The 20,385-nt window shown below is 42.8% G+C and overlaps 1 protein-coding gene across 5 annotated transcripts in view; it reads right to left on the bottom strand.

Annotated features, from left to right (window-relative positions):
* Window positions 1-20,385, bottom strand: part of SMCHD1 (structural maintenance of chromosomes flexible hinge domain containing 1) — a 187,269-nt gene that overhangs the window by 74,427 nt on the left and 92,457 nt on the right. For all 5 annotated transcript variants that reach the window (XM_067547134.1, XM_067547127.1, XM_067547143.1 and 2 more), the window contains exons 22-24: window positions 10,110-10,182; window positions 8,387-8,526; window positions 6,716-6,850 (exon numbers count right to left, since the gene is read on the bottom strand). In XM_067547134.1, the coding sequence (XP_067403235.1) occupies window positions 6,716-6,850; window positions 8,387-8,526; window positions 10,110-10,182 (348 nt within the window). The remainder of the gene's footprint in view (window positions 1-6,715; window positions 6,851-8,386; window positions 8,527-10,109; window positions 10,183-20,385) is intronic.

Genomic DNA, 20,385 nt, shown 5'->3' with positions numbered 1-20,385 from the left:
AGATGTCATGAACATGGGTTTGCAGCTCCTGAGCATCCTGTCAAAAGTATCTTTTGATCAGGAAGGCAGGATGTTGAGGCTGGACAGCCACAGAAGACAAGAATGGGGCAAAATATCTCCATATCTGCACCTTGTGCCATTTGCAAGGTGGCTCGTAAGACCACTGGTGATAGAAAGGCTATGGTAAAAGCCTTGGCTTGCAAGGTTGCTTAAGGTATTTTCTCTTCAGTAATGGTGTATATAACCCAGGGAGCAGATGGTTGCCCTGGAGTCTTTTAATGAATGCAAAGACTTGTCTGTCTTCTAGTGGAAAGGACAGATTTAATCAAAAAACAAGTCATTCATGGTGTTCTATACCTCCCAGGGGAACCCTGAAGAGCGTATCCAACCTTACTGGTGCATCACTCTAGCAGTCAACCATGGAACTTGAAGCAGCATTAACCAGCTTGTAATTTGGTTCTTGCCACTAATACGTCCTTATGAAAAAGGGTGTGAAGCTGTGCCCTATCCTACTAGGGTAACCTGTCTTTAGAGTCCAGGAATTTGGAATAATTCCAAAAAATAATTTTGCACAGAGGCCTTCTAGTTGAAATTCTAAATTGGCAGCTGGTGGAAGTAAACACCTTTCTTCCCATAAGGTCTAAATGATTGGCCTCGTGAGCCACAGGGCTGGCCATTGGGTGTTGCTAGACTTTTCCATGACTGCTTGGATGTCTAGGGAGTTCGGGGCGGAGTGGGAGAACAAGAATTCCACTCCCTTAGCCAGGACAAAGTATCACTTTTTTCCTACCCTCTTAGGGTTAGAAGAACAGGTAGCTGGCATGTGCCATACAGTTTTTGGTTCCAGAATGGCTTTATTGATTGGAAGTGCTATTCAACTAGATCCCATAAGCTGTAGGATGTCCAGGCACTTGTGTGTTAAGTCCTGGATTTCCCCTAAGGGAATCCGGGGCTCTTCTGCTACTCTCCGAAGCAGCTCTTGGAACTGTCTGTTATCCAGAAGAAATGGTGAGATTTGAGTAACTGCCTAATCAAGTGAGGAAGATGAAATACTTGTCGGTACTGGTGGTACTAGCAGATCTGGTTTTCTTCCTCTTACACAGGCTCAGAAATCTCTGATTGACCTCTTAAAGGCAAGGAGAGGTAAAAACTCCCTTTTGGGTTACACGGATTTCAGATGCTGTGTGTACAGATCCCATGGCCCCCAGTAAGGCCAGTTTCAGGGAACAAAAGTAGGTTGTGGTGGTCACCAGGGACAATTGGTCCCTAGGAGGGATTTCTCACTTGGACGGAAGATAATAGGAGACTCTCGATCCCCTGTCAGGGCTGAGTTCCCTTGGTGAAGGGGAGGATAGTTCCACTAGTACTTCTGACTCCTAATAATGAGAAGATTAGGTCCAGTTCCACTGGCGGTGCCGTCAGTACTGATGTTGGGAAGCCATGACTAGTAGATGGAATAGGCTTGTTCGTGGTGTTAGGAATCTCTATGGTGAGGGTCAGTCCCAACAACAGGGGAGACTGCTGGTCCTGGAAGATGAATATATCCTGTGGACTGTACAGTATATTGGAGCCTTAGAAGATTGTGTCTTGTCGCCTCGCACCACTGGAGTCAGTGTAAAAGGAGTCTTAGAAACTAGTGGTTCTTTAAGGGGCTGACAGTATCACTGATCAACGAGACTTCAACTGTGTGGTCTCTGTCAGTACCAATGGTTCACAGTCCTTTGAGTCCCAGTGCTTTATCTTAGTTTGCACTATGGCCGGTGTCAATGATGACATGGGGAGCGGTACTGAGGGAACCTGGCTCCTCTGCACCTTCTGATCATGGTCACGAGGCTCAGGAGAACTTACGTCCTTGTGTCCTGTATGCAAGGACATGCCCAACCTGGATGGGGTCAGGGACAGATCCCTTCTCTTTGTATATCAAGAAAGGGATCTGTTTTTATGCTTATGAGAGAGTGTCCTTTACTCTTGTGAGAAGGGCCAGATGAAAGATACTTGGCTCTAGTTGTTTCTAGTCCTGTGGCAGACATGAAGCTAGGAGGCGCACTCCTCAATGTCTTAGGCCAATATACCTGGGGTTCTACCCAGACTGGATCTGACCAGGGCCTTCTGCCATGTTCCATTAGGTACTTCTGAAGCTGGAGTTCTTGTGCTTCCCACGTTTGGGTGGGAAAAAAATGGCGTATACTGTAAAAGCAGTAGAGGCAGTGTTGATGGTTGTCACTGACCGAAAAAAAGCAGGGGCAGGAGTTGTCGTTCTTAAAGCCTGAAAATCTGGGGATAAACTTTAATCCCAGGCTGGGAGATCAGATGATTCCCTGAGGTGGGGATTCTAACTAAACTACTATCTACGCATCCATTAGATGTTACTTGCTAGAATTCTCTGGGCTCAGGCACATGCGTACCCACAGTGGAATACACCTAGGGACCAGAACTCAAAGAATATTTTCTTACTATGCAGTCTCTTGGAACTGCTGGCATTTTAAAAGGTGCTTTTCTCAGATTATTCTGAAGTACATCTGGTAGAATTGGTTTCAACAGGCCTTTATGCGGCACCATTACCAGAGGACTCAATGCATTTTGGGATTTCAGGTCAGGCTTTGGGGCAACACACCCCATGCCCATAAACACCTTCTTGAAATAGTGTTTCCAGAATCATGTGCCATCAAGATCCTTTCATATCCTTTTGAAGAGATCTTTCAGGTACCACAGGCTTTAGCTATCCGTTCTTCCCAGACAACATAAAAAAAGACACTCTTCACACCCATCTGAAGTGAGGGAATACTGAAAAGTAAGATATACATCTCAAACCCTATTATTTTAGATGGATTGACCATCTTGGGTAAGGCCCAAGGCAATCTGAAGTCACGTAAAATTCAATGCAAGTCAGAAAGACAACTCTAATACTGTACCAGACTTATGTCTACACTAAACCTATCATTATAAGCAATTTTTAAACCACTTCTATTTAGTTCTAAAAGTTAAACATACTAGGAAAAGGCACAGGTTTGACCCATGAGCACTCCAGCGGGTAGACAGATATGGACTGATGGATAGTAAAAGGAAGCAGTTTATTTATAACCTTTGGTCTATGGAATGTGCAGCTCAAAGAAACTTCAGAAGCAACAATGCTTCAAAAAGGTTTCTTGACCATGTGGCTAGACACTTTTGATGTATACAGTGCAGTTATGTAGAGGCAATATCATGTGGAAGAACCTCAGTCATACTTCTGCATTGGAAGGGATGTGGGAGCTAGTACAATAAATCTTCCTAACAGTTTTGTTGTAGAAATCAGAGCTAATGTACACTTAAAGGTCACTATGACTAGTATCATAGTGCAAGATGAGGACATTTAGTTGAACCCTCCATGCAAGTAGTAGCATAGATAAAGGTTTATGTATTAAAGAAAACTGAAATTTTGCTCATTTACTCCATGAATAGTCATGCCATGGAAGTTACCAGCCTGAAAGCCAGAAAAAGCAAATTTATTGGAAAATAAAAGATGGGATTTTATTTTTTAAGGGAAGGAGGAGTTTACAAGTTAATTAATCTCCTCAGATTTCAAGATAAAACCAACTAAAGTTCCTCATGTTTTCTTCAATTATTGGGTTAAATGTGATAATGGCTGTGGACAGAAACAAGTTTTTCTGACTCTCAAAGAAATAGCAACCTGTGCTGAGAGGATCATTAAATGACAGGAATTAGAATCAAGAATTATTGTATATTAACAATAATAATGAAATACAAAGAAAATGAAATACAGAAAAACATCAAGATGTAGGAACAGAAGATGAAAAACAAAATAACCTTTTAACTAACACAAAAAAGAAAGTATACAGCAAACTCCTTCACTACTTTCTTCTGTTTGTAGCTGTTAATGGCTGCAGTTTTGTCACATCTTGCAGCTGTACGTTATATATATATATATACAATTTGTGTTTACCTTGTGCTTTCTAATTAAGTATTCCAAGGCTCTTTAAACTAGTCACTATAGAATGTACCAAGAAAACACAGAAAAAATATTTTTAACTATTGTAATTTCTGCAATTCCTTCTCTTGCCTATTTTTTAAGAAATACTCCTTTCTAAAAGTTTTAATGCATAGATATAGCACAATGCTGCTTTCCCAGCTCAGGATGGGATGTCTGATCACACTAAAGGCAATGAAACTCAGTTCGGGAGGAATATGTCAGCCTGGAAATTTCAAAGTTCCTTCTGCTTACCTCTGAAATAGATAGGAAATATGTAGGTCGAGAGCAACTATTTTAGCAGTGTTCAGGAGGCAGGAGCAATTGTGACATCCTAGACTCTATTGCTGTAATCATGTTACATGTGTTTGAGAACACTGTGCTTGGAATATCTTGCAGTTCTATGTGCATTTCGTTTGTAACATCTCACAGTTCAGTTTGTTGCCTAGAAATGTTTTGAAACCTTTTGTTACACAAGCAACTGTCCTGCTCATATCTCAGAACGGTTACTGTGAATGTGCTTTGTTATTTTATGTCAGTGGAATGATCCATATTGATGGTTAATTCCACGCTAGGATTTCTAGTATTAAAATAACTTGTACTCCCCTCTTTTGTAAAAACATACATATATTAATTAGGGGGAATGCAGCTTTAATTAAAAGTATAATTTTTGTTTTAAGTTTGCTTTTTTTTTTTTTTTTTGGAAGTAGAAGTTAGTTAATGTAACTGAGAAATAAATGGGGTGTGTGTGATAATGAGGGAAAGGCCACAACTCTGTCTCCCTGATAACAGGAAAGGAATGAAGCAAGACTTTGTTGTAACAACTTTTACAATCCAGATGGCCAAAGAATGCGGGATCAAAATAACCCTGGGTCCAAAGAGTCAACCCCCCCCAAAACAAAAACAAGACAAAGTGTGAAACAGGAATCAGGAGATAACGGGAAACCGTCATGTTTGTAACATTACAACGTGATACAGCAAGATCCATAGACCCAAATGGGGAGGATCACAATAAAGATGGGGTAAAAAGATGAGGACTTTGGGTTCATTCTGCAAACATCCAGAAGCATCGAATTTGCAACCGATAGAGCCCGGCTCCACTCTCGTGTTCAGTCTACCTGGCTTGAGCAACTCAAAGGCTGGTAAATATATTCCACCTGCAGAACTCGTGTGTGTGTGTGGGCAACTGCTTTTTGAAATCTGTATTCACAGTAAACGCAACATATTGCCTTGTCCCCCTAAATAAGACCCTGCTGTTTATTTCATTTATAAGTATAGTATTTTGGTGGAGAATTGCGAAAGGGGGAATATTGGCATACATCTCAGTTATTGCAAATCTGGTGGGCACACCATTAAGAAAGGTACTTCGTTTTGGAAATTGCCATGGGCAGGGCTTTGTAGCTGCACCAATATTATAACTACAGTCACCGCACGAAGAAGCTCATATCGTGAGACAGTCACTGTTACTCACATGTTAGCAGTTTGCACTGCGAGTTGAGTTTTGAATTAAGCAGGTCCCCACTCGCACATTAGGAGCTTGAACGGCATGCAGAGTGTGTTAACCTACGCTGCCAGCACATAGTTTTGGCAAACACAAAATGTTTAAAAAAAAAAAAAAAACAGCTCCCCCCCAAAAAAAACAAAACAAAACAAAAAAAACCAGCCCAAAGATCCTTACCCCGAGGAGCAGGACCTTTCACAGATATTTTAGAAAAATTCAGGCCTAGCCCATGGATGGATCAGGCCCTTGCAGATGGCCATACTATTTTGGACCTAGGCGATAAATTGGCTCAGTACCTGATCATGTATAGTCCTTGTAGCCCAACTAAAAAGGATGCAGCTGCAATTTGGCTTTCATGGGAAGCATGTAACAGTCATTACCTCTGATCTGCAGCAGATCAGGAGCCAATAGCCTCCCTAAATAAAAATTTGGATCAGGCCAATAAGGAAATAGAACATTAAAAGGCATCTTCCACAGAGGTAGAGAACCAATTAAACTCCCTCCAAGAAGAAAGAAAAAAAAACAGTAAAGAAACAAACAAAAAAAACCCTTGAAAAATAATATGGTCTAAAAATAAAATTGAAAGGGAAAATCAAGCAGTGCAGGTGACTGTAAAAAGGCTGACCCTGGAGCAGGGCAAAACATCTGCTAATCATAGCTATTGTATATCCCTGATTAAACACTTAAAGCCACAGTTGGCATGTTAAGGAATGTTGTTGCTGTTAGCCTGTACCTTAAAATGACTTCACTGGGCTAATTAGTTGCTTCCCCCCACACAAACACTTGCACTTCTGTTTTTCTAAGATTTTAATACAAAAAACTTTAAATACACTTTAAATGTAAAAAGCTTTTAACAAAGCACAAATTAAAGCAGCTGTGTTGCAAATATTGTACTTGGTGGCTCAAATTTTACAAGCACAATACACCACCTCAAAAAATAAATAAAATGCATAATAAATCAGCTCAGTAAAAACAGTAGCTGAAAAACAGCACTCTAAAGAATGAAGGGTTTTATAATTATAAAACCATGTTGCCAGTAAAATGTTAAAAGTTATAGCAGCCAAAAATAATATAATAAAGCTTAAATATAGTAAATTAAAAGCAGAAGTAAGTAACTTTATTAAAAAAAAAAAAAAAAAAAAGGAAATGGGCATATAGCAATTGTGAAGCTAATAAAGTTGCAGCCTGCCACTTAAATCCATCCCTACATCTCTTTCATTTGCATGCATCCCCAGATCAATACTTACAGGTATTTCAATCCTTGCTTTGAGCATCTGGTCTTTCTTTATATTCTGTACGTGTACAACTGGTCCAGTTAAAATATTTGTCCCAGCATTACTGCAATCCACAGTATACACGGGAAGGTTTGGAGCACCTAGAAACTATTTAAAATGCAAAATTACACTTTAACTTATTTACATACTACTATATTTAAGTATTAGTTATGCAACACAAAGAGAAGCATGGCTCTTTATAGGTAAAATCAGAGGACCCCTAGTTTAAGAATCTTGGAATCCAAGCCAGGCTTTTCACAGCAAGGGAGGATAACAAACAATAGGAGATGCATGGAAGGATGAGGGTTACAACTGTGACTGACCTACATGTTTAATAATGCATAGAAAAAAGTATCAGACAAATATATGTATTATGAAGGGGCACTAGTCCTTCCTTAGTTATAGCAAGAAGGCAGCTTAGCCTTAAACATGGATTTTCAACAACCCCTCGCTTTATCCTAATAAAAACATTTAGGCCCAGTCTACGCTGGAAAACTTTGACTGGTATAGTTACATTGGCAAACTGACCTGGTGTGTATACAGCTTATAGTATAAATAAAGCTTGTATCAGTTCCTGGAGTGAAATAAGGTAAACTGGCAAAAGCACTTTTATGCCAATTTAACTGCCTCTATGCTAGGAATTTTGCTGTTATAGAAATGTCACAAGAAACCAACCAACAAAAAATTTCACACCCTTACCTGACATAGTTATATCAGCAAAAGTTTCTAGTGTGGGCCTGGGCCTTAGGAAGCATGCATAATATATTATTTGTTTTATACAGATTAGCCTGCATTTTCATCTCTAAGCATATTTAAAATATTTTGCCTGAAATTATTTTTTCCAAACAGTGACTAATGCCACTCAAAATTTAAAATTTGTTTTGACTTATGCCCTAAAACTGAGAAAACATTTACCACTCATTCATAAAATAAAAGTTTTAAAGTTAAGTTTGTAACACACATAAACAATACGTACATGAAAATCCAAGTGCAAATATTTTTGTTAAACATTTTAAAGTTGTCTGCAATGATCTTATGTCTGAGAAATCTAAACACAGGAAAAGGGCTAGAGGAGTTAAAAAAAATTTAACTTCTGCAATGGTTTGTTGGCAGTTAAACAACCAATACTAAAAATAATCATTGTCATAGAATATATTGCAAATAATAGTCTATCCTTTCTTTTATTAGGAGTTCACTTGAGGCTTTAGCTAATTTCAAACTAAATAAATTTAAGCAATCTGAAGTATCTGAATACTGTAATTAAGTGCGGCGGGATGGATCACTTGATGATTACCCATTCTGTTCATTCCTTCAGAAGCACATGGCATTGGTCACTGTCGGGAGACAGAATACTGGACTAGAAGGACCATTGGTCTGACCCAGTATGGTGGTTCTTATGTTTTAAATATCCTCTTCACAATATCTCTTTAATCTCTAATGTGTCAGCTTCTTGTAGCTCTGACATTCAGTCAGGGACTATGTGGTGGAGGCAGCACTGAAGTTGCAATTACTATCAAATCTCAAGATGTCTAGAAAACTACCAGTATATTACATTTGGTTGAAGGGCCCAAAATAAGCCCTTTCCACGCTTTTTTTTTAATTAAATCAAGTATCATACCAGAAGCTAGATAAAATGTAGCCTACCTTACAATGAACCATCAGTTTTGGTTGTGCTGTTATATTTCCTGATTCATCCAATACTTCAACCTGAAAAGGGAAAGATGTCCCATTTTCAATCTTTAGAATTTCAGAATCAGGTTTCACTTTCAGTTGACGAGGCGGGCCTGTAAACATACACAATTTTAGAGTAGAATTTACCCTTCAGAATTTTACAAGTTATTGGACTTCAGTTTCTCTGTGTTACAAACAGAATTTGAAAACAAACTGCCAAGATACCTTTGATAACAAAATCTAGCACAATTCATGAATCTGTCCTCAGAAGAATACTAGTACTGAAATAAGCAAGGGTTTTTCTGTCCTTGCATGTGTATTGTTTACTGTCCTCCTGAATGTGTATTGTTTACTATCCTCCTGAATCAGTAAGAACTGGTTAATAAATTTGTCTACCATGGCTGAATGGGTCTAAAACCTAAAGATTAAAAATGTCAAATGAAAAGGATAACCACTAAGAATCCAGATGCACAATTTTTACTAAGCCCTAAAGCAGCAGAATGGCATAGTGGCTCATAAACGTATGTATAAAGGACCAAACAACGCAGCCTTGCAAATGTCCAAAATGGGAACATCACTTAGAAACATAATTGATGTCATCTGGGCTGTCATAGAATGAGCCTGTACCCTGTGGAGGTGGCATAGTCTGAGCTACAACAACTATACACAAGAAAAAAGTCTCAGGTGACTTAGACAGAAAGCATGAGGTGAAGTAACGCCACACAGCACTTCAACTCCAGCTATGAGCTGTGAGAAGAAATTGATAGTGGTCAAGGTGGCCTTGCCCTTATACAGCTAGGCAGGGGCAAAGGCTGCAAGCGTTGCCTCTATGGGCACTGCTAGACAAAGTTCTCCAGCTCTGGTATGCTGAGCGCATGCACATCTACATAGAATACATGGCTGCATCAACTCGAAGAAAGGATATTATCTCCCACATATAGTCTCAAGAGAAACTCGTAGCTGTTCATGCCAAAAAAAATTCCACTTACAGAGGGACCTATATTTGTTCAGTTCCAGTGCGTCCTCAACAGGACTTAGAAATCTGGCAGTGTACTGGCTTACAGACTACTAAATGACATGAGAGAAATGCATGATGTTAAAGTCAGCAACTACCATAGGCTGCACCTTTTGAATTTGAGACCCTGAATCTATAAAACCCCTAGCCAAGATTTCACAATTTGGGTCAGTAAAAAACTGAATGAAAAGCCCAGAATTTGTTCATAAAGTGACCCGTCTAAAAAAAGAGCAATGAAGGTAGAGACTAGAGGGCAAAAAAAGACTCCAGGGCAGTAAGAGACAATAAATAAAAATGCTAAATAATTGTGCCTAGTTAGAAAAAGTTTGTGATCCGAAAAGATTAAAAACAAACAAAGAAAAATCCACCATATTTCAGCCAGGCAGGTGATTTCCAACCGCTAAGAGAAAAGGTAGAGCTGGAATACTGAGCCAACGTTTGCCATATAAAGGATGATGGCACCATACCGTTTGTTTTAAGTTTCCAGTCTCAACTTGCTAGCAATAATATACGAAGTCCACTACCTGGATTGACATGTTTTGGACAATAACAACTGATGACAAATTATGTCTTTCCACATCTCATCAGGTATTTCGTCTTCTTGGGTGTAGGCATACTATTACAAAAAAAGGTGTTAGAATATTTTTCAGCATGGCATCACAAATATTTCAAAATACTTACCAGGCTGTAATCTTATTTTCAAGATCTGCGCGTCTTCTTTCAAACCTGGAAGAATAACCTTCAGATTGAAGTTCTGTTGAAAAGAGCATTTTAAGGATTAACGCTGAACAAACACAGATCATAGTTTTGTTTAGATAATTTATCTCATAAAACGTATTTTGGACTTTAATGCATATTTTTGGGAAACTCCTGAGGCTTAATCAAATTTTCTGTATTAAGTTGCAAACTAGGTTCATAGAAGTATAGGACTGGAGGGGATCTCGAGAGTCTTTTAGTCCAGTCTCCTGCATTCAAGGCATGACTAAGATTTATCTAGACCATCTGTCAGGTGTTTGTCTAACTGGTTATTAGTTTTCTGATGTTATTGCCTCTAGAGATATATATTCTTATAACTGCATATCAACCACATGAATCCAGGCACTTTAAAAGCAGTTAACATAACTTGTGGTTGCCTGCCTAGATGCATGCATTAATGATCACAAAAAACATCTGTGAAAAAAAAAAATAGAAAAAAGAAAAGTTAGTTTTGGGGATTTTAAAAGAAGTAGTATGAAGACCTTGTCTCCATTGCTCTCTGTTTATCTGCCTGAAACAAGATGAATACCAGTCTGGACAGGTAATAAAAATGTAGGCAACTACTTAGAGAATTAATTATCTGTAAGTGTTGATTTGAGGATATATCACTAAAACCAATCCTCACTAAGCCCAATCTCGCAGTCTGAGAACTCCCATAAACCCAAACTTCTAGGAATTAAATCCAACATGGAGCGCTGCAGTCCTCAGGTACCTCATATTTTATAGCTATTTGAAAATGTTTATTTGTATACAAATTTGCAAAGCTATGTAACAAAACAATTACAAAATAAACTCTGAGTAGACAGAGTTGTTAGTGATTGATTGCATTTATCTTTATTCCACCCCAAAGATGTCAAATTTGGGAAACTGGATTTTTTTTTTTGGCTCATAAAAAAAAGTGCATTAGAAGGCACAAGAAATTGATTAGTTTGATCAAAGTTCTCAGAAACTGTGGTGGTGGAGGCCATATAAATATCTAGATAGATCAATAATCTACAATTGTGAAGGTGTAGATCTGGACTAAATCTGAAATTTACACCAGCATAACAGCACATGTAATCCCGCAGAGGACAGAATAGATGGTGTGCAGTGAGAGAATCATGAGTCTACTCACTGAACAAGCAGGATAAAAATATTTAAGAATAGCCTCATTCACTGCACCATTCTTTCTGCACAATGAATGAGTCCTGCAGAAAACTTATGTGCTCTAACGAGTGCATACAAAAATGGGGGCAGAGTTAAAATTACAAGGCTAACTATAACTTTGGTATTTCTTAATTTGAGTCATTCACTTTACTCTAAACTAAGGCTTTCTGGGTGTGATTAAATTTAAATTTTTGTATGGAACAACGATTATGCATTGTGCTAAACATATGAATTCTGTTGTTTCTATTTCTAGCTGCAGGAAACCACATAGTCTATGGGAATAATATTTAGAGCAGACCTACCATCTATGATCAGTAACAAGGAAAAAATTCTAAAAAACGTATGTATAATGTTAGCATTAATTTATTCAGCATAAACAGCAACTGTCACGCTGGTTGGATTGGGGGTGGGGGGCATTTATTATGTTGTTTAACATCAATACATCAGAATCATAATAACTCATGTGAGATATGCCGTGTCAGGTACTGTTAGAAAGGCTATAATGTGCTAAGTAAGATGATAATGTTTAGGTTCATGTGTTATATGTGTAATGGAAGTTATGGATATGGTTGATATATCTGTATTTCAAATTGTGCTGTGTCTGGGCGACACTTCAGACAGGATGGCTGCAGCACTAGCACATAAAAGGAAGCTGCCCCACATCCATTTTGTCTTCAGTCTTCAGCCTACCTCTGGATCAACTCATCTACAACTGAACTGAAGCTGTGAAACAAAGGACTCAGGCCTATCCAGGTACTGGATGTATACCAGAGGGACTATACAAGCCTGCAAACTCCACAATTCTACTAGAAACCTGATATACATGGACTTTCAAATCAATTGTATGTGTCTGATTGCTTTAATTCTTTAACATTTCTCTTATAGTTTGTTTCTTTCTTTTTATAATAAACCTTTAGCTTTAGTTACTAAAGGATAGGCTGGCAGCGTGGTACTTTGGGTAAGATCTAATCTTAGATTGATCTGGTACTGTGGCTGACTCTTTGGGGTCAGGAGAAACCTTTTTGGTAAAGAGCATAGAGTTTTAAATAACTGGTCTCTTTACTGGACCTAGTGGCCCATTGGGAGCCAGAGACTGAAATGCAGTAAAGGGGTCTGTGTATATTTTTATTATGGCTTCTTGATAACCAGTGTGGGGAATCAGAAGCACTGTTTGTGGCTGGTTGGGAAGTCTGACTTCAGTGTCACCCACCAGAGCTGGGAGAATCTGCTCTCCTTTTATACCCTGCCCTGACCTTGGCGTTTTCTGGTGGCTACCCTAGCCACAGACGGGTCACTGCAACTCTTATGGGTTTTAAACCAGTTCTGTTACAGATATACCCATAGACATTTACACATCCACTGACACCACGCTGACCAAATAAGAGAAACTTCACACAGCCCCAAATAATATGAATATGCTCCTAGAGTTTAAGTTCTGACCATGAAACTCCAAAATAAAATTCAGTGCAAAAAAGTGTTATGTAATATCCCTATAGAATCTACAGCAGTTGTGGACAGCATTATAAAAGCTGTCAACAATAATGTGTGTTCAATGACAAAAAACTACATTAATATAGAGTTATGGTTGGTTGGTGGAATGTTGTTCCCTTGCAGAATGTTGAGTTGAGCAAAACTCAAAACTTCTGAAAACCAGAAAATGCCCATTCAACCTTGATTCTGCCCTCTTTCAACAATGCCCCAATATGACCATTGACACACACACCTTCACACTGCTACCCCACAGCTGCTGAAATATACAAGTTCTTCACCTTCTTTTACAACCCATTCACACTCACCCACGGGACTCCATCTAACTTTATTAAATGTCAGAAAGGGGTTGGGGTTCATCTGGTAGAGATGGAGGAAGATGGAAGATTGGGGTGCACTGGCATAACTTGAGGGGTGCCAGGCCTCCCTAATCTGAACCCCCATCCTCTCCTGGCCTCCTTTACTATCTATCTTCTTTTATCCTCCTCCCCAAAATCCCCATCCCTCACTGCAATCCCAAATCCTTCTCCCCCATTCACCCACTCCTCTGTCTCCTAATACTCCTCCCCCCAGGAAGCGCTCACATTTCTAATTTAACACCACTGTCAAAGACTGATTACATTACCATCAAAATAAAATTGTCATTGATGACTCACAAATTGTAGCAACATCCTGCCACTCAGGCGTGGTCTACACTTAAATTTAGGTCAATCTAGCTACATCACTCAGAGATATGAAAAACCAAGAGAAGTGGTTAAGTCAACCCAAGACCAAGTATAGACTAGGTCAACAGAAAAATTCTTCCACTGATTTAGCTACTGCTTCTTGAGGTGGTGGATTAACTACAGCAATGTAAAACCCCTTCTGTCCCTGTAGCAAGTGTCTACATTATAACTGCTACAGCAGCATAGCTGCAGCTGTGCTGCTCTAGTCTTATAGTGTAGATATAGCCTCAGTCCAAAACTCCTTTTGTCTTAGTTGGGGGCTTGTGATTAATATATCCTTAGTTATGTTAAATGAAAGGCAAGCAATCCAGAGGTCTGTGATTCATTCAGTCACTTTAACAGTACAAGGCAGCACAAGGAAAAAATGTTCTGGGGGCCTGGAACTCAGGAACCTGTTGATCAAATAACCCCAAATTTGGACCACTGATGCAACCTCGCACCCTCAACAAGCACTACACATTTCAAAGCAATCCAATTAACCGTATGTATTTTAGAGCACTTACAAGAGTCTAGCTTAAAGCATATAAAATGGCAGGAATGAAAACTCTCCACTGGGTTTTCTGTACTGATGTATGCACAGTGTAAAAATGTACCTTTTCTAATTGCTGTTCTCAATTTGGGTCCCCCAAAGATTTAAAGGGTGCCAGGCAATACCTTGGGCAAAACTCAAGACCATTTTGATCAGCATCACATCAACAGTTTGATTTCTTACTCTTGGGGGTGGGGGAATAATTTGGAACGTTAAAAAAAATTACTATTTCTTTCCGGGCTTATATCTCTGGAATCCCACGTTCAAATGACTCCAAATTTGGGTCACTAACCCTGCCCTGCATTCTCTTGAGGCATACCAATCTTCAAAGATATCCAAATAAGCATGTCAATTTTAGAGAACTTAGAAAAGCCGACCTTTAAACAGATGTCAAGACACAACATTAACTATAGTGGTGCTATTGTGCCACTATAATTACAGGGTAGGTGGTTCACAGAATCATAGAAAAGTGAGACTGAAAGGGATCTCAAGAAGTCATTAAATCCAGCCCTTTCACCCTCAGGCAGTACCAAGTAAATCAAGACCATCCTTGATGGGTGTTTGTCCAACCTGATTTTAAAAAAAACTTCTAATGATGGGGAGTCTACAACCTCCCTTGGAAGCCTATTCCAGAGTTTAACTACCTTTATAGTTAGAAAGTTTTTCTTAATATCTAATCTATATCTCCCTGCTGCAGATTAAGTCCATTACTTCTTTTTCCTACCTTCAGTGGACATGGAGAAAAGACTTACTGACCTCATAACTGTTGTTCTTCGAGATGTGTTGTTCATGTCCATTCCATTCTAGGTGTGTGCGCCTCCATGCACAGTTACCATAATTTTTTTCCCTTTAGCAGTATCCGTAGGACCAGTTCCAGCACCCCCTGGAGTCCCACACACATGCTGCAGTATATCAGGTGCCACTGGCCCTTCCTCAGTCTCTTATTGCCGTCAATTCCAACAGTGGGGATGGGGGGCGGGTCATGGAATGGACATGAGCAACCATCTCGAAGAACAACAGTTACAAGGTAAATAACCATCTTTTCTTCTTCGAGTGCTTGCTCATGTTGATTTCATTCTAGGTGACTCACAAGCAGTAAGGTGGGTTCAGAGTTTACAGATGTGCCGTTGGCAACACTGCTCTGCCAAAGCTGGTGTCGTCCCGCACCTGCTGAACGATGGCGTAATGAGACATGAAGTTGTGCACCAATGACCATTCTACATATCGGCTCTACAAATATCTTGAATAGGCACTTGTGCCAGGAACGCTGCAGATGAGGCCTGTGCTCTGCTAGAATGGGCTGTAACGCTTCCCAGAAGAGTAACCTTTGCCTGCTTGTAGCAGAACCTAATGCAGGAGGTTATCCAAGAGGACAGCTGCTGGATAGAGACAGATAAACCCTTCATTCTGTGAGTCACTGCCAAAAAAAGCTGCATGGACTTTTGGAAACTTTTTGTCTTTTCAATGTAGAAGGCCAGGACTCGTCACACGTCCAGCATGTGCCACCTCCGTTCCTCCTCTGAAGCATGAGGCTTTGGAAAGAAAACTGGCAGGAAAATATCCTGACTGAAATGAAATTGGGACACTACCTTGGGCAAGAAGGCTGGGTGAGGCCTCAGCTGGACCTTGTCCATATAGAAGATTGTGTAAGGTGGCCCCGAGGTAAGTGCCCTAATTTCAGATACCCTCTTGGCCACCTTCCAGGACAGCAACAAGAGGGAACAGATTGGTAAGGGCTCAAATGGGGCCCCTGTGAGCCTGGAGAGAACTAAATTAAGATCCCAGGGAGATAATGGATCCCTAACCTGGGGGTACAGTCTATCTATATCTTTCAGGAACCTAGCTGCCATGGCATGGGAGAAAACTGACCTCCCTTGAATTGGGGGGTGAAAGGTGGAAATAGCCTCCAGATGCAGCTTCAACGAGGCAGTAGCCAGGCCTTGAAATCTGAGTAGTCCAAAATCATCTGGATCGATGCCTGCTGGGGTGAAACTCTCTGGAATGAGGCCCAGCAGATAAACCTCTTCCATTTAGCTAAATATGATGCCCTAGTGGAAGGTTTTCTGCTGCCCATTAACATTTTCTGTAGTTGAGAAGAACAAGCCTGCTCCTCTGGGCTCAGCCACTCAGCCTCTATGCCATCAAATGCAGTGATTACAGGTCCAGGTGCAGGATCACTGCCAATCCTGGGAGAAGAAGTTGTGCTAACAAAGCAACTCTGAGGGGGGGGCGACTGACAGCTCCAGCAGCGTTGTGAACCAATGCTGCCATGGCCACATGGGGCCTATGAGGATGACATCTGCCTTGTCCCTTTTGATTTTCAATAGCACCTTGTGAATCAGCAGTATGGGTGGAAAGGCATACATAGGCGACCCTGACCATGGGAGGAGAAAGGCATCTAACTGCACCCCTTCATTGAGCCAGCAAATGGAGCAGAACTGACGACACTTCTTGTTGAACTTGTAGGCAAAGAGGTCCACTTGGGGAAACCCCCACTTCTAGAAGATCATGTTGGCTACCGACAGGGGGAGAGACCACTCGTGGTGGCGTAAAAAGGACCTGCTGAGGAGATCTGCTGTGATGTTTTTGATACCTGGGTGGTGGGAAGCCATGAGGTGAATATTGTGACTTATCGCTAGATCCCACAGACACACTGCCTCCTGACACAGGTCTGAGGAGCATGCCCCGGCCTGTCTGTTGATATAATACAACGCAGCAGTGTTGTCCATCAGGACCTGGACTACCTTGCTCCTCTCAAGAAGGGAAGGAACACCCTGCATGCCAAGCAAATTGTCCTGAGCTCCCTGATATTTATGTGCAACCTGCCGTCCTCCTTTGACTAGGTCCCTTGGTACTGTGATTAGAAATGATATGGGCTCCCACCCCATGTCTGAAGCATCTGACACTAGGGTATTGAGGGGACTAGTTCTGCAAAGGACATTCCCTCCAACACCAACCAGGGGTCTAGCCACCAACTCAGGAAGGCTAGGACTTGAGGAGGCATGGTGACCATCCTGTCCAAGGAGTGTCTGTTTGGGGCATTTGCAGAGGCCAGCCATAACTGGAGTGGCCCGAGTCTCAAACGTGCGTGGTGCACCACGTACGTGCATGCTACCATATGGCCTAGTAACTGTAGACAGGTTCGTGCCGTCGTAAGGGGACAGGCGCATAGGTTCGTGATAAGGTTTGACATGGCCTCGAACCGAGTCTGTGGCAGGAAAGCCCTGGCCCGTGTGGAGTCGAGAACAGCCCCAACGAATTCTATTCTCTGCACCAGTGTTAACATGAACTTTTGTTCATTTATCAGCAGGCCTAGGCACTGACAGGTGCTCCAAACTAAGTCAAGACTAGTTTGGACCTGAGGCTGGGACCTGCCCCTGATCAGCCAGTCATCCAAACATGGGTAAATATGCACCCTTTGATGCCTGAGATATGCGGCAACGACCGCCACGCATTTTGTAAATACCCCTGGGGCAGAAGACAGGCCACAGAGGAGGGCTGTAAACTGGTAATGGGAATAACCCACCACAAACCGGAGGAAACCTCTGTGGCCAGGGACTATCACAATATGGAAATATGCGTCCTTCAGGTAAAGGGTGGCATACCAGTCTCTTGGATCAAGAAGAGGATAATGGAGGCTAGGGACACTTTGCGGAACTTCAGCCTTCTGAGGTACTTGTTTAGGCCACACAAGTCCAAAATGCGCCTGAGGCCCCCTTTTGCCTTCGGGATGAGGAAGTAATGAGAATAGAAACCTCTTCCTCTCATGTCCAGTGGAATTTCCTCCATGGCCCCCAGTGTGAGAAGGCGCTCCACCTCCTGCACGAGGAGTTGCTTGTGAGAGAGGTCCCTGAAGAGGGACAGGGATGGGGGAATGTGTGATGGGGGGGAAAGAAAATTGCAGGGTATAGCCCACTGCGATGGTTCCAAGGACCCAATGATGCTATGTTATTTGGGCCTATGCAGGGAGGAAGCGGGTGAGGCAGTTTAGGAATCTCATGCAAGTAGGATCCTGGCACAAGACTGGAAGGCCGTCCTCAGGCACACCATCAAAATGACTGACGCAGCTTGCTGGAGCACTGGGAAAGGCCCGGCTGGTTATCTGAGGAGGAAGTCAGGGATGGTCAATGCCACCTAAAGCTTCTATCTCTGTCCCTCCTTCTGTAGGCCCTGAAGCGCTGGGCCTGGTACCTAGATTGCTGCTGCTGTTGTGGATGGAATTGCCTTCTCGAGGCCTGGGTTGTGTAAAGGCCAAATGAGCGCAAAATGGCCCTTGCGTCCTTCAACCTGTGGAGCTTGGTGTCGGTTTGGTCTGAGAAGAGTGCACTTCCACTGAACAGAAGGTCTTGGATGGACTGCTGCACCTCCTGGGACAGACCAGATGTTTGTAGACATGAGCACTGGTGCATTGAAGATCGTGGAGGCCATAGATCTTGCCACCGAGTCAGCCACATCCAAGGCCGCCTGCAAGGGAGCCCTAGCCACCGTTCTGCCCTCCTCCAAAATGGTGGTAAAGTCCGGTGCCTGCTCCTAGGGGGGAGCCTCCCCGAAGTGCTTGAGGGAGTCCCAGAGGTTATAGTTGTACCTCCCCAGGAGCGCTTGTTGATTTGCAATTTGGAATTGCAGGCTTGCTGTCGAATAAACCTTTCTCCCAAACAAATCCAATTTTTTATGGTCTTTGTTTTGGGGAGTTGTGCCGGGTTGGCCTTTTCTGTCACATTCATTGGCAGCCGCCACTACCAGGGAACGTGTGTGAGTGTGAGTGTGAGAGTGAGAGAGAGAGAGAGAAAATAAGTATTTAAACCTCTATGCGGGGACATAATACTTCTTCTCTGCCCTTTTTGATACCGGTGGCAAGGAGGATGGTGTTTACCCCAGGGCTTTAACTACCTTGAGAACCCATTCGTGCATTGGCAGGGAGGCCCAGGCCGGCACCACAGCTGCCAGAACATCAAAGAGGTTACCTGACGTCTCCTTAAGCTCCTCCGCTTCGAGGCTACCATCTTAAAGAGCTCTTGGTGGGCCCAGAAGTCATCTAGGGGAGCTGACGGTCCTGTTGTAACTGCCTTGTCCGGGGAAGAGAACAATAACTGCCCAGGAGCAGGAGGTGGTGGCATCTCCCCCTGCTGCAGCGGGACCGATCCAGATATCCCTTCTAGCGGGTCTGCCTCCGCCTCCAAAGCAGAACTGTGAAACTCCTCTGGGGGTGCTGGGGCCATGGATTGCTTCTCCGATGACCTGAAGGAAGGGGGTCCTGGGGCCACCAGGAACACACAGGGATTCCAATATGGCCATTGAGCTGGCCACTGGTCCTGAAGACAACCTGGAGTGGATGAGCTGGGAACTTGCTCCTGAACCCCCTGTCGATGGCACTGACCAGGGCGGGTGGTAATGAGTCTGTCCTCCCCGCCCAAAGGAACAGGACTGGCTTCCCGGTGACTACTGGGTAGTTGTGCCCAATCCGCTTCCTGCAGGGCGGTACCACAGAGAGTGGGAGCGGTGTCTTGGTTCCCAAGCCCTCTGGTGCTCCGACAAATGCTGCCTCAGCGTTGGGGAGCACAATGTGGGTAACCGGTGGCACCGCTTCCTAGATCGGTGCCATGCCAGAGAGGACCTTCGCTGGGAAGAGAATTGTGATCGGTGCTGCGCTGCAGACAAGTGCCCTGGTGCCGGGGATTGACGATGGTGCCAATCATCCCTGGGCGAGCGTCCAGATGCCAGCGACTGGGTTCTGCGCCATGGAAGCATGGACCAACTCTTCGATGCCTGGGAACGCAAGTGGTGCTGCCTCCCTGATGGTGAGACACAGAACGGGATCCATGCCGCTCTTCCGAGTGCAAAACCCGCGGTGCCAGTGACCAAGAGCGGTACTGTGCCGATGTTGATGAATGCCTTCAATGTCAGCGCTCTGGTGCTGGGGATCTCTCTGACGACAGGGAACATGTCCTCCGGGATTGGTGCTTCGACAGAGGAGACCTTCTCCACAGAAACCTGGCCCATGGGGAAGCACATCGGGACTCTGGAGAATGCTGCAGCCATGGAGGGGTCCCATCAAGGGCTTGCCCCTTGGTGTCGGTAGCTTCCCCCTTCCTGGTTCCATTAGAGGCAAGGGCAGAGCCATCAAGTCCCTTGCCGCTTGAAATGCCTCTGGCGTTGACGATATATAAACTGTAGAGGCCCCCTTCCACTTCCCAGAATTGGATGTGGCTCTCTTGGAGGGCTCTTGCCCTAGCGGCGAGCTCTGCTCCTGCTGAGTCGGCTTGGCCTGTCGAACCGGTAGTGATCTTGTGCTCAACCCCGCATCCTTTGTCTT

The sequence above is a fragment of the Emydura macquarii genome, unplaced genomic scaffold (assembly GCF_026122565.2).
Source record: "Emydura macquarii macquarii isolate MOO-44397 ecotype Brisbane River unplaced genomic scaffold, CSIRO-AGI_Emac_v2 contig_212, whole genome shotgun sequence".
In the NCBI taxonomy this organism is placed as follows: Eukaryota; Metazoa; Chordata; order Testudines; family Chelidae; genus Emydura; species Emydura macquarii.
The sequence above is the reverse complement of the archived record's forward strand: the minus strand, read 5'-3'. Positions and strand labels throughout refer to the sequence as shown.